The sequence below is a fragment of the Desmodus rotundus genome, chromosome 3, assembly GCF_022682495.2.
Source record: "Desmodus rotundus isolate HL8 chromosome 3, HLdesRot8A.1, whole genome shotgun sequence".
NCBI lineage: Eukaryota > Metazoa > Chordata > Mammalia > Chiroptera > Phyllostomidae > Desmodus > Desmodus rotundus.
In genome coordinates this window covers 4,333,364-4,347,299 of record NC_071389.1, presented here as the reverse complement: position 1 = coordinate 4,347,299, position 13,936 = coordinate 4,333,364, and the positions used below count along the sequence as shown (strand labels likewise).

General features: G+C 36.3%; 1 protein-coding gene across 8 annotated transcripts in view; it reads right to left on the bottom strand.

The window, feature by feature from the left end:
* Nucleotides 1-13,936, bottom strand: part of RERE (arginine-glutamic acid dipeptide repeats) — a 392,196-nt gene that overhangs the window by 198,538 nt on the left and 179,722 nt on the right. For all 8 annotated transcript variants that reach the window (XM_053920116.2, XM_045190485.3, XM_045190486.3 and 5 more), the window contains one exon: nucleotides 9,103-9,173. In XM_053920116.2, the coding sequence (XP_053776091.1) occupies nucleotides 9,103-9,173 (71 nt within the window). The remainder of the gene's footprint in view (nucleotides 1-9,102; nucleotides 9,174-13,936) is intronic.

The following is a 13,936-nucleotide window of genomic DNA, read 5'->3' as shown; positions in this document are numbered from 1 at the left end:
TTGCTGCATTAATCAAAACTGTTTCCTTAGCTCAGCATGAGCGAACATATGACCCTTCCAGCTTTACTCTTTAATCTAGATCCTGTCCCAAAGCAGTATGGTGTGTGCCCCTCAAAATAACCAAGTTATTAAGACACAGTGCCAAAGCACAGTGACAGTGGTATGCTGTACTTAAAATAAAATAACAATTTCTGTGGTGTCAGATAAACAGAACCATAAAATGAACCACAAGCAGACAAAGTGAGCTTTCAGAAGTGTTTTCTAATGAGAAAAGCTAAAGTTGTAAGACATATACTTAATAAGGAAATATTCAACGCATTAGGGGCATCAAAGAAAGATCCTACCATTTTTTCAAAGTCCTAGTTTAATTTTGTAAAGCTAAAGGCAAGGTAAAAGACAAAAGCTTAATACCAGAGGGAAAAAAAGACCCATTCCAATGAATTTTAATCTTCTCCAGTGCCTGTAAGGTAAGTAGAATGAACAGGCACAAAGTATTAAGTTCAAGAAAGATATTTCTTTTAGGAGCAAAACCAGTTTGGTATGTATCACTTTTTTTTAAAAAAAGGAAACTATAAAAAAAAAATTTTAAACCAGTAAAAGATTAGAGAGCAACTTCTGAAAGCCAGCACGTTACTTTTAAGTATCAAAAAAGATATCTCAGATAATAGTTTGAATATGATCCCTTTCAAACATTCTAGAGAGTACATAACATTTCTAACAAAACCAACCAATTCAATTTCATGAGGCTTTAAATGAAATAAAAAGCCCATAAAAATCTAAATGCTTATCCAAGATCTCTGTTCTTAAAGTTGTTTAAAAATTACAGATAATATTTTAATATTAAATCATATTTATGGATTCTTGTCATATAACTCCTTTTGAGAAGCAAAGTCACTCTAACAACTTCCTATAAGTCAAGATTTAATATGCTCTTTGTCTCTCTTAAAACAAACAAAAAAGACAAGTCCCATGAAATAAGCTAACTTTGGGAATGTCTTCACCATAGTGGTTTTATTTTCTTTCTCTACAGATCATCCTTCTACAGCACACCCTGAGCTCCACACACATTCTGTGTGGTCAGTCTCTTGATTTCTACTGCCTCAGTTACAACACATGATGGAATCAAGTGTTACAGCCATAACCTTCACCACCACACACCTCCCTCCTCCCCATACCAACACTGCACAACCCAAATCAAAGATTCAGTTGTGCACAAGAATGTACAGTATACTCAATATTTTTGTACCATAAGCATCAAACAGAAATGAATTTCTGTTTAATCTCTTGCACCAGGAATTCAATTAATCAGACCAATCAAATAAATCCCTTATTCATACACATCAAGAGTTTTGAACAAAGACACCTAGCAAAGCATTTCTAAGCACCTTGGCATTATGTTAATATGCAAGAGTTCAATTAATTATTAAAACATTTTAAGCGTTAAAAAAGGCATCATTTCAAAGCATACCATTGTTCTTATTTGTGAGTCAGAAAACACTGACACAGTATCTCAGTTTCCCTAGTTTTATTTCAGTTCTTCTCATGAGCTTTCTTGGACAATTTTGAGCTGGTTCTTAACACAAACATCCACATCCACATCCACATATAAATTACAAATTTCCAGTTGTAAGGAATTGAGTTTGAATGACATGACTTTACAAATATTCTTGCACAGCAGCTCTCTGCAAATATCAAACTGTCTCAACCTTTCTTAAGCTCCTTTTAAAAGAATTAGAATACCTAGAGTTTTCTGCATCGAAAAAATTCATATAGAGAATAGATTTAGTAAATAATATTATAGATAAATATTTTACAAAAATATATATAATTAAATAAAACTTTTTCAGTGATTTCTTAGAGTCCTAAAATCCAAATTAATTAGGATAAAATGAATTACTAACTTCAGAGTAACCAAGAACCATTAAAACTTTAAATCCCATGTTACCTATAATGACTGTCAGTCACGAGTAAAAAGAGACTGCTGAGAAGCTGAGTAAATAGGGCCAATAAGGTGCTCTGAGATTATTTATTCCCAAAGTCTCATTTTGATTTTCACTTATGTGAATACCCTATTCCATTTATAAGGTGGAATTCAGAATATGCAAATTGTTGTGGTTATTCAAAATAACTTCCAACATGACTGCTCCAGAATCCGGGGAAGGGGTTTGCAGCAGATATTCAACATCATCTCATCTGACTATGTCCATCAAACTCAGAGCTAAGAGAGTTCATGTTGCTCTTGCTTCTTATAGTATTAAATATAATTATAAACTTCAAATTTACACATGAAAAGGACATTTAGTCCTCAAACATATACAGCAGGTCCTCAAATAGCATCATTTTTGTTCATCATTGTTCATCACTTTTCATTATAACATTGATGAGATGTCATAGGAACTTAACTCGTATTTATATCAGTTGGCCTATGGTTAAAACTGATTTCATTATACATAACCTCCCTTAAATTCACAGAACCTATCAACAATGTTAAATGAGAACTTATTAGAACTTACTGTATTTATTACTGGTAACTTACTTCAAACATAGCATCCTGTAAGCCCAACAACCCACTGTGGTTTATTACAATGGATAACAACTAAGCAACCAAAGCCTTTATTTTAAACAAAGAAGGAGGAGAAAAAGTTGTGGTCTTCCAGAAGAATCCCCTAGCACCAGATCAGCAATGCACACCTTTTTGTGAAGGAGAAGTCACTGTAGAAGAAGAGTACTGCCACACTGACACACTCACTCCTGACAGTGAGAGAACAACCAACCTAACAGAAAGGAACAATGACTTTTAAAGAATTGTCTCAGCTCTACATCTCATTGTCTCTTTCAGTAATACTTAATTCCTCACTTTATAAACTGAAAACACTTGATAACAAACTTCATGGTTTTCACTTTCTCATCTAACACTACACTCAAGTAACAAAGCTGTAACTGGGTGTTACTGACCTTTGTGTGGGGAACGAGCCAAGAGTGGAAACAGAAGAAGGAGCTACAGATAAAAATAAACACACACACACACACACACACACACACAACTCAATTCTGCAGGGCTAATTTGAGGGACTATGAAAAACACAAGAAGATAAACAACCACAGCTGAACAGAAACAAAATCATCATACCCTAAGGCATTTTTCATATCAGCTACACTAATGGAAACTTCCTGAAGAAAATTAGAAATGCAGTTTCTTAATTTAAATACTTTAAAACTCAGTTTCTTATAAATAAGAAACTGAGTTTTAAAGTATTTAAAGAATAGTTTTATTATTTAAATACTGATATATAAACTAATACACACTGCAAGTTTAACAAAAGGTAAAGAAGATCTCTTTGGCTTGTTTAATAAACAAGGTTAATTAGTAGCTAGTGCAAGCACAGTATCAAACTATTACTAAAGTTTTTAGAAATCTTTAACCAGTAAATTCTTTCCACAGAAATGTTAACTTTATTCAATATTTAGTAAGTATCTATTGTGGATCATATGTGGGCCAGGCAGTGTGCTAAGTGATCAGTATACAGCACATCAACAAATAAAACTGGTGTGGTGTCTCTTCTCACAAAGCTTAACCCTAAAGCACCAAGTACACATCAACATCACGATCACTGTCATTCCATGGCCCAGACACTGTGCTACGTACTTTGTAGACTTGACCTTTTAATCTAAAAACAATCTACCTGCAAAGTAGGTGCATTATATCCCCTTCATCGTTAAATAAAGTAGGGCTAGAAGGGCTAGTGTATTTATTACCCAAGGTCGTGAAAGAGAGCAACTGACGGAAAAACTGATGTCAATGTCAAGCTGTCAACTCACACACTCTACCATCCCTCATCTGAGTCCCAGAAAAGCTTCCCAAATTCTCAATCAGCCATGTTTAAATCAATGTGGACTTCCTGCCCCACCCAAAAAACAGTTTTTAATACAAGATATATCTAATATTAAAATGTGGATAGTACATACATGGTAACTACTCATTGTGTGCACACATGTATGTATGTGTGCACAGAGTGCATGTAAATGAGTCCCTCACATCTCCCAGCATTATCTATGTAAAGGTCTCTAAATAAAAATGAGAAAATGTAATTACTTATCCTCAATAAGTTTTCATTTTAAAGAAGGAATAGCAGCTTCTTACTTTTAATTCACTTCTAAGAAACAACCTGGTGTACAGAGGGCAATTTCGAAGGTAAATGGAACCTAAGCTGAAGCTAATTTTTCTGCAGTTCCTCTTTGTTGCAATCAGCTCTTGGAGTAGAGTACAGACCAGGAATCAGAATGAGAAATTCCAAATGCTCCTCCCCCAGCTGCTCACATGGTACTAAATCTTTAATAATTTGGCCCCCACATTCACAGCAGTAATGGAGATTGTGCCTGCTCCAAGATAAATTAGTGGCAAACTAAGGCTTTAGCTATTCTGCATTCACAATCAGTACTTAGGATGCATGCTGTTAGGGCATAAATGACACAACAGCACACTCATCCATGCAGAGCTATAACAACACACTGAGCCCTAAACAGTCAACTAGAAATACCATAATATCCCTAATGACATATCCCTAACTCTAAGGAATGTCTAGACCAGGTATAATTTTAACAATAACTTTCCCAGTTTTAATCAACCAAATAAGAGCCAAAATGAATCAATGTTATTTGCTCAAAATAATATCTGTAATAATTACATATTCTACTTGAAAGTTCGTTTCATATAACTGAAGAATAAATAATTATGCAATTCTAAGAAACCAAAATCATACTTTTTCTATTACATTAATGACAGACTCATTAGGAATCCACACAGCATTCCCATGTAGAATATTAAAGAAACAGTTTCAATTACTTGCCTGTGAATTAATTATTAAGTATGAACTACTACTGTTAGACCCAAAACAGGAACCCTTGGTGTTATACTGAATGGAAATTGCTAATCTCAATGATCTTATTTGAGGACCCTCAGAACCCATGATTATTTCTAGATAGCACATTAACTCTACTATCAAGGCCTGGATTTCTATAAAAATTGAATTTGGGGGTTTTTTTAGTAAAAGCAAAAAATCTTTCTTTGGGGACAAAATGTGTGGCTTCCTCCAAATCAATCCTATTCAGTGTTCTACAAAGGGGATTGATATCTAAAATGCCACAGTTGTCTGTCCTTAGACACTACGATTACTCGGGGAAGGAACTGTACCTCACATTCTTCAGTCCCCATTATGGTGTTGTACTCAGCAAAAAACACAAGTTTTCAATATATGTCTGTCAAAGGCCCTGATTACAACCCAAAACATTCTTAATTACACTCTGGGATATAATGCTTCTTGTTGATACTGACTCATTCAGGAGCAAAATTCTCAAAGAAACAAGTCACACAGGGACTCAGAAAAGCTATGGGAATGAAGCAAAGGAAAGGGCTGAAGGTGTTAACACTAGGCTCTTGCAGTTATAATTTTTGGAGATCGGCTGAGAAGAAGTGTTCAATGAGAGGAACCAACAAGGATAATCTAAGACTGCAATGGGAAGCAGCATCAGGGGAGCTCAAGGAGGCCTGCGCTCTCTCCCTTTGGCCCTGTAGTTGCTCCAATCCTCTTCTTTCCCTGGCACCCTGTCTGAGCACAGCAGCTTGCCTATGATCTGTTTATGCCTGCCCCAACCCTCTCTGCATTGAGGCAATTTTTGACTAATCCTATCAACTTTGCCAACCCCCACCCCACCCCGCCTCAACTAACTTCTCAGTCTCTCAGTTCAGCTTTTCAAGCCAGACCACAAAGATCATAGAACGCCATTCCACATTACTGTTCTTTCAAAGAGCTGAAGATTTTGCCAACTGCTTTAATATGTAGTTCAGAAGCCTAAGGGGCAAAGCTGCCTTATTTAATTGATGATCCCTCTTTCTTCCTGCTTCTAAGTATACACTATCCATAATTCAACCTCACCTCTCCTGCCCTCAAGCCCCTGCTTTTGTCATGTTGCAAGGATAGTTTTATCACTGTAGTCAAACAAACCCAGGTCTCCCAGTTTGTAAATAAGCCCAATCTAATGAACACTTCCTAAGCGAATGAAAGCTTCCTGATAGAACACATAATTCCCTTCCCTTGAAAATGCTATTTCCAAAAACCTCAGTTCTGTTAGGAACTCAATTTTTTCACCATCACAGCTTTCACTTACCCTTGTGAAAGTATGGGCTCTAAATATATCTACCAATGTAGGACAAAGAGGCCTGATGTGCTTTGATGGTTAAATGTTAATAAAGCAGAAGCCATGGATCCTATCCCCATAAAACACATCATCCAAACAGGGACACCTTCGAGAGTAAAAGGGGGCAATTGTTTAACGGTTTACCAGGACAACAGAAGTAAACCTGGTCAATAGAAGCAGCTATGTTTCATATCATGGACTCAGACTCTATGGGAGGACAACCAGATCCCTGTGTAAAATCCAAAGACCCTTCTTATCTCACACTGAACAGTTCATGAACTGTTACCAAAGATCCTCAGTTCAACATACTAGCATTGTGCTAGTGACTGGTGGTAGCTGTCTCCTTATTCCACTTCTCAATTCTTTAGCCTCTGATGTGTTCAACATTGTACTCTTAGTTAACATGTACCACAAAGGACATCTGCCCAGTTCTTTTTATAGTCCCAAAATATACCTAAACTCACAAAGTCACTGTGGTAAAAGGGTTAATTCTAATTAATGGTGTAAACAAATATATCTTACAGTTACAACCCCAAACCAAATAAAGCTAAAAAGATATAATACATAATTAATCAATAACTTTTCAAAGCTCCTGGGTTTGTTTTCCATTGTTCCACAAGCCATGCATGGTATTTCCTGTGGGCAAAACCAACTCCAATTTCTTTTTAAAATCTTGCAGAGAAAAAAAAAAGCATATTTCCTTCTGTTCATCTTTTCCCCTTATAGCTTGGATGAGCTGAAAGGGAAAAACTCCCAATGATTGTTTTCATCATTAGGTTACCTTTTTGTGAATAGTACTGGGAACCAAGGAAGGAAGTGGATTGGATATCCAGACAATAACTACATCCCTTCCAGCAGCAAATATTTCATCATCTCTGGTAATCTTACACAATTATGATACATGCAGAATGCAGAATTCAGACAAAAACACAAGACATAGCAGTGTGTGATTTAGAAAAAGGTATCTAACTGCAACCTACTTCCCACATTGTTTTTGCACACAGCTTTAATGTGTTGTACTAGACCAATACTGATGACAGAAGCTTCAGCTTTTATTGCTGTTAATACCCTGAGCAATTACTGTAACTCAGCAGGAATCTCTGCCGAGAACAGCAACTATCACATTGTAATCAGCATTTCACGAGCAACACTGTTCAAACATAAAGGCAGCAGCTAATGTGCAAAAATTGTACAAAAGGAGCTCAGATTCTAATAGGTAAAAAAAAAAAAGTCTCTGCAATTTTATTTCACAGCTACATCTTTTCCATGGTGTGCTGGTCTTACACTTGGTAAGAATCACACACAGAGACAATGACCAGGAAAAGAGCAGTAGTGGCAGTCACTAGCAAAAGAAAACTCTTCAGGAAATGAGGCCACCACCAGATTTTCAGATGTTAAAGCAGCATCTGTAAAAAAGAAAATCTTTGGAAGGAAATATTTTATAAATAGCAAAGACCTCTAAAAATGATAAACTTTATGTTGACATAAAATCTGAATAGAAAGCATTTGATTTTTAGAAGATTAAACTGCAAGATCACCTTACAAAACAACCAGGGAAATTAAAAGCAGCTTACCAAGGACAGACCTTGAAGTAAATGGCTCATTTGACTTTCTTTTAAAACAATAAGCATGTTTTACTTAGGCAATAATTTCTTAAAGAAAAATGGCATGCAATTTTTAACTAACTAGATCAGAATACACTATATGGATATTTTGGGTTATTAAAATGATAAAAAGAAACAAAAAAGGTGCAAGTTAAAGATCTCTTCAGGCTACTATATTACTTTTCTTTTTTTTAAAATTTTTATTGTTATTCAATTACAGTTGTATGCCTTTTCGACTTTTCTTTAAACTGAAATATCACACACAATGCGTGTCAGAACACAAATATTGTCAAAAGTCTCAAAGGGTTTTGGAAATAAGGACACACACAGACACTGATAAATACCTCTACAAATTAGGCTTAGGGTTTCTCTCACTTAAGACTAGACAGTAGTTCCCACCTTCAAGTACAAGGATCCCTTTTTAGGATCTGAATGTTTCAAAAGACCTCCAAATAACAGCATTTTAATAGTATTTCACTTATTAATTGTTTGAGGAAAATACCTAATAAACAGTGATTCTTAATTGTGTATTGTCATTAAATAAGGAAATTTTAAAAAATCACAGCAGCATATTAATACATGTGAAAAGTAGTTGTACAGACATGTGAAGTACATTTATTTATTTAAGGCTGAAAATGCTTACTTGCAGACCTTTGCAAAAGCTCTACAGATATCCAGGGATCCAAAACCCCTAGCGTGAGAACCACTGGTCTGAAAGCAAGATACATATCATAACGGGCAACATCAATACTTATGGACTTGGGAAAAATTTTTAATAAGGAATTATTACAGATACACTGTCCCTGAGCCAGACTTCCTTCCCCCAATCTCCATGACTGGGAAACTCGCCAAAAAAGATTCAAGATACACTCCATACTCACTAAAATATCTAAGTAAATTAATTATAGTCACCACCGAACTAGTCTCTGGCCCATTTACATTCTTTTTTTTCCAACTCATCAAATGCCAAATTTACTTTTCTTCAGGCTCTTCACAATGGCTAAGAAGAAACAAACTACTTCAGAAACTCAAGAAAATCTCTGAAATTGTTGTCAAAATAGCTAAGAAGAAAACATCACACATATTATTTACAGTATAGCTTTATAACTCTAAGTGCTACAAAACTAAAAAGATAAAACTGGTGACTGCCTTACGTGAGTGCTACAGCCACCAGGCAGTCAGCACTCAGAAAGTAAACTGGATATCAGGTCAGTAAGATGGACAAGCAATCAAGAGACAGCCAATGGAACTGGAAAAAGAGAAGGTCCAGAGCAGAATCAACAGCACATTAAAAAATGCTTACCAGTTTGAAGTCTTGAATGCTACAGATGAAATATGGTGTGTTTGGTCTCCGACTCTCGATATACACACAGTCTTTAAAAGAAAAAGAAATTTTAAAACAATGGCATTTACCTTTAAGGGAACAAACACAAGGCCCATAAAGCCACTGCATAAGTAAATGAATGACAAAGCACATACATTTTAGAGAAAATTTTTTCTGAAAGGTGATATTAAATTACAAGTAATTTTCAATTAGAGGGAAAGAGCTCTTAGGTTCTTTTTGACCACTATTATGTTAAGGCCTCAATTACTGTTTTTAGGGTCCCTGAAGAAGGGGGAGGAAGAAATCCCATTGGGATTATCCATATTCAGATAAAGGTACTTGTTCAAAGTACCTTCATTATGAACTTTCATAATGAATATGTCTTAAAATAACTCAGATGCTTGAGAACTTAGGCAGATTCCTCTACTGGCCAAGACAAAATCCTGAATATCTTATTCAAATAGATGCTCCCATGTCTTCACAAAGAGAAACAGCTTTGCCAAGTGCTACTTTATTTTCAATCACCACTTTGTGTGGAAAGAAATGAAATGTAAAGACGACAAGCTTGAACATGCCATTACTATGATCTTGTCACCTAAACCCAAAAGAAGAAAATTAATCTCTCACGGACAACTTACTATAAATTTTAACCTAAACACATTTTGTTTTCTAATTGTAAAGAAAACCAAAAAATCCAATCAGAGATGGAATAAAGTAAACCAAATTCCATTTTGGGAGAAGAACACTTTCTTACATGACATTTGACATGGCAGGGGTTGAGTAATTATGTTTGATGCTCTCAACTTCTGGAGTCTAAAAGGTTGCTTTTTAAAAATGGCAGGTTACAATACTTTTTTTTTAAAGTGCAATGACTTTAAGTTAAGCAGTGGTTATAAAGAAATATAAAAACTCCATGTTACAACCTAAGATCATTATAAAACGTAGGACAAGACAGTCATGGATTATTTTACTGAGAAGTTCAGAGCCGAGAAATAGCAATGCAGCAGTCCCACCACAAGTGCTAGCACACCCACTAAGAGGTAGATCACACAGAAATCCCTCACTAAAAGGACATTCCTTTCCAAAATACTTCTGAAAGATATCAGGATTTTTGTAGTCCAAAGTCACTCCAGAAGAAGGAATCATTTAGGCATCCAGAATTTCCCAACTGATTTCTCCACTCAGATGCAGGCTCACCAACAGAGATTCGATCCCTGTATTCATGTCAAACAGCAGCTCGAGAATGAACTGTTGACTAAGCTTTCTATCCTGTTCCAGAATCCAGGATGCTAAATAACTCTGCTCAATATTCAGTCAGCATCCATTTAATATGATAATCATCTTAAGAAAAAAACAAGAGAAGTCTTCCAACTATGGCACATATATCTCCTCTTATCCCTAATTTGGTATTCAAGTAGAAACAGAAGAAATCCATTCCTAAGTAAAAACTATAGCTCTAATTTGCACAATTTTGGGACAACCCAAGGGTCTTGATTTCTGTGTTCTAATCCCTACTGTACCCAAGTACCAGTATTTCCAATCTATAAATATCAGTTATTTACTCATTCCACTCAACCTAAACACAAGTGACAGTCTATATGGCCTCTTCACCCTATCTCCTATGTAACAATGTCATACCTAGCTACTACTCTCTGGCTTCAAAATTAATAGATCACTTTCTTAACTGATGACTTACATGTTCTTAAAGCCCGTGTGACAGAAAATTTTTGTACCCAGTGGTCTGGTCCCACACCACCCCTCATTCTCCCCTAGGCTATACTCTCCCAAAGAAATACCAACACCCCTATCTCAGTCCATGCCAAACCCACTTTATGCCTTTGCTCTACCAGCACCTGCAACCTTAGAATGAGTTACCTCCAGCAGCACTAATTCTCACGGCTCCTCTGTAAAGAAATGGCAACATCTCTTTCCTTTTACATAAAACTGACCATTTACATCCCGTTTGTTCAGTCATTTGGCAGTCAAGTGGTCTACACTGTCCACATGACTATTTTCGAGCTTTTGAGCTCAGAGAAACTTACTCACTTCAGTATTCTCTGCATCCACCAAGGACTGATGTCTGGCATTCAGGTTGGTAAAACCAGACAAAACTGAAGTAAATGACAGATGCTTAGACAATGAAAACTATGTGCAACTTTATTCTTTTTACATAAAGATAAGCTGTACATACACTTTTCATAATCAACACAATCCTTACTATAACTTTCTTACTGCGACATAAAGCAGCTATGAACTTGTATATAAAAACGCTTTCCAGGAACAAGGAGCACATCCATATTCTTTCATTTCTCACTGCAAACTTACGTGCAGGAAAATGATTATCTGTAAATACCCCCGGATGTAACTGTTAGAGAAAGGAAGAAAGGAATACACTGGTGTGTCAAGAACAACTGCTGACATCCCTTTGCCTAAACACTTGTCTGCAGCCTTACTGGAAGCTGCCTTGCACTCCTAGCTTGAGAATCACTGCCATGAGGCCTAAGGCAGACTGAGGGAGCAGATTCTCAAATCTGACATATGGAATTAACACATTTATTTACTAATGCCTTATTACTAGATAAAAATTTACCTCTTTCTGGTTAAAAAAGTTACCATGGCAACTCAAATTGATCCAAAGCTCTAAATTAACATGAGATTCCAATGCACTAGTCTAGTACTCTGTAAAACAGGCTACTGTATCAAATGATCTCTATCAGTGTTTTGAAACTCACATGAGCTCATTTCAAAATTAAGTGACAAAACTTAGAGTTTGTTTCGCATAAATAAAACACAGAATGGCCAAGATCAGGGGTAGAATAAACTGAAAATTTTCACATGTCAATGTTGCCATTGACACAGGAAAAATATTGTTTTTAACGGAGTTGTATAATACACTGAAAAAAATAAAAGCATGAAAAATTATTGTAGAGTCAATCTTTTCTTTTTTATTGTGTTCAGTTACAGTGGTCTCACTCTTTATCACTCATAAAAATTAGGTTGATCCAACTAAAAGGATATATTCTAAGACACAATTTGGAATTTAAGTCTCACAAACACAAAAAAAATCTGATTATTCCTCTTAATGATTTTCAAAACAAGGGTAAATACTCATAAGAAGTATTCCCCTCATCTCATTAATTAAGGAGCTATTTAAGGAACTAACATTATATAGATGGCTATAGTTAGCCCCAAAATAAAGTGGTTTATTTGGAAAGGGAAAGACGAGACCCTAAGTCAAGAGCAATGTTAAAATCTCATTTGGAATATATGCCCAGTAATCTTTTAAAGCCAAAATGATTTGCCAAGAACTTTCATGAAATTTATGAGTGCACGAATTGTCCGAAGCTGGTTTGTCAGCTGGATCAATGACCCTCAACCTGAAAATCCCCCATGATCCACACAAGCACTGCAAACACCTTTCATTAAAAAAAAAAAAAAAAAAGCTTTTAAAAAAATCAGAAAGTTAGCAAGCAGTTCTACAAGAACTGAGCAAAGCTGATGTGATCCATTAAGTGCATAATGCACATGCTATTACCATCAACATCAATTATGCCAAACAGATGATAACTGTTTTTTCTTTATACGGGTGTCTGGAAATAAAGCCATGGGCCTAGGTTAAGACTTTAACTCTAGCCTCTGCCTGGCAATGGATCCCACGATTAAGTGACCTCAAATGCTGTATCCATGATTTTGGGCAGTGATACTGAAGAGGGGCATTTCTGGCTGTTTCTCACAACCCCAGCACAGCTTTGTGTCCAAGAATCTACTGTGCCATCTGCAAATAACAGAGCATGTGCTAAGCTGGAGAAGGAAGTCAGACAAAACGTGAAGGCAGATTCTCAAGGCAAAGAAAGCCCTCTCTGCTTTTTCAATGCTCAGCAAATCAGCACAAATAGAGCAGTGATTTTCAACCAGTGTGCCACAAGCATTTTTAAAATATGCAATACCTGAAAATGATAACAGCCAATGCAACAACAGCCATCTGGTGCGACTGAATTAAAAGTATACCTATTTTTTGTCAGATCAGCAAAAAATATATTTTTTGGTGTGCTGAAAAATTTTAGTTTATGTGTGCCATGAGATGAAAAAGGCTGAAAATCAGTGAAATACAGTGGGGGGAGGATACAGGAGAGGGTAAGGGGGGATAAATGGTGATGGAAGGAATCTTAACTTGGAGTAGTAAACATACAATGCAATACAGAAATAATGTATTATAAAATTATACCCCTGAAATCTACATAATTTTACTAACCAATGTTACCCCAATAAATTCAATAAAAAATACAAATTAAAACATTTTAAATAATAGCAAAGAAAAGAAAATTGCTGAAATAGAGGAAGAACAGTCTTTTCAAGGGTAAAAAGCCACAGCTGAAGCGTCAGGCAGTTTGTCATCCTGAAACACAAAGAACCTGTCAGCATCTTTGCTGGCAGCCTCCTCACAGAGCATGGTGGGCATGTACTTCAGCCACTAATGGAGCGAGCAGCGCTGGGAGCTAGCATTCCAGCTGTGGTCAGGCAGTGCTCAGCCACAGTGCTGTCCCTTAAAAAATTTCCCTCCCCAATTAATGACTTTCTGCCTGTTCATCTTTGAAATACCTCTCATCCCTTTACAAAGCATGGCAGTGCCACTCCACTATAATTTTCAGTAGAAAACCTCTACTACTGGTAAAGAACCCGCATGAACAAAGACTTTCTCACAAACCTATTGCGCAGAGAGCCGGCTGGGTGGCACAGTGGGGGGAGTGGAGGATGACCCACAGGACTGCTCTGCTCTTCCACTTTCCATTTCTCTTACAAAGATCCCTCCACC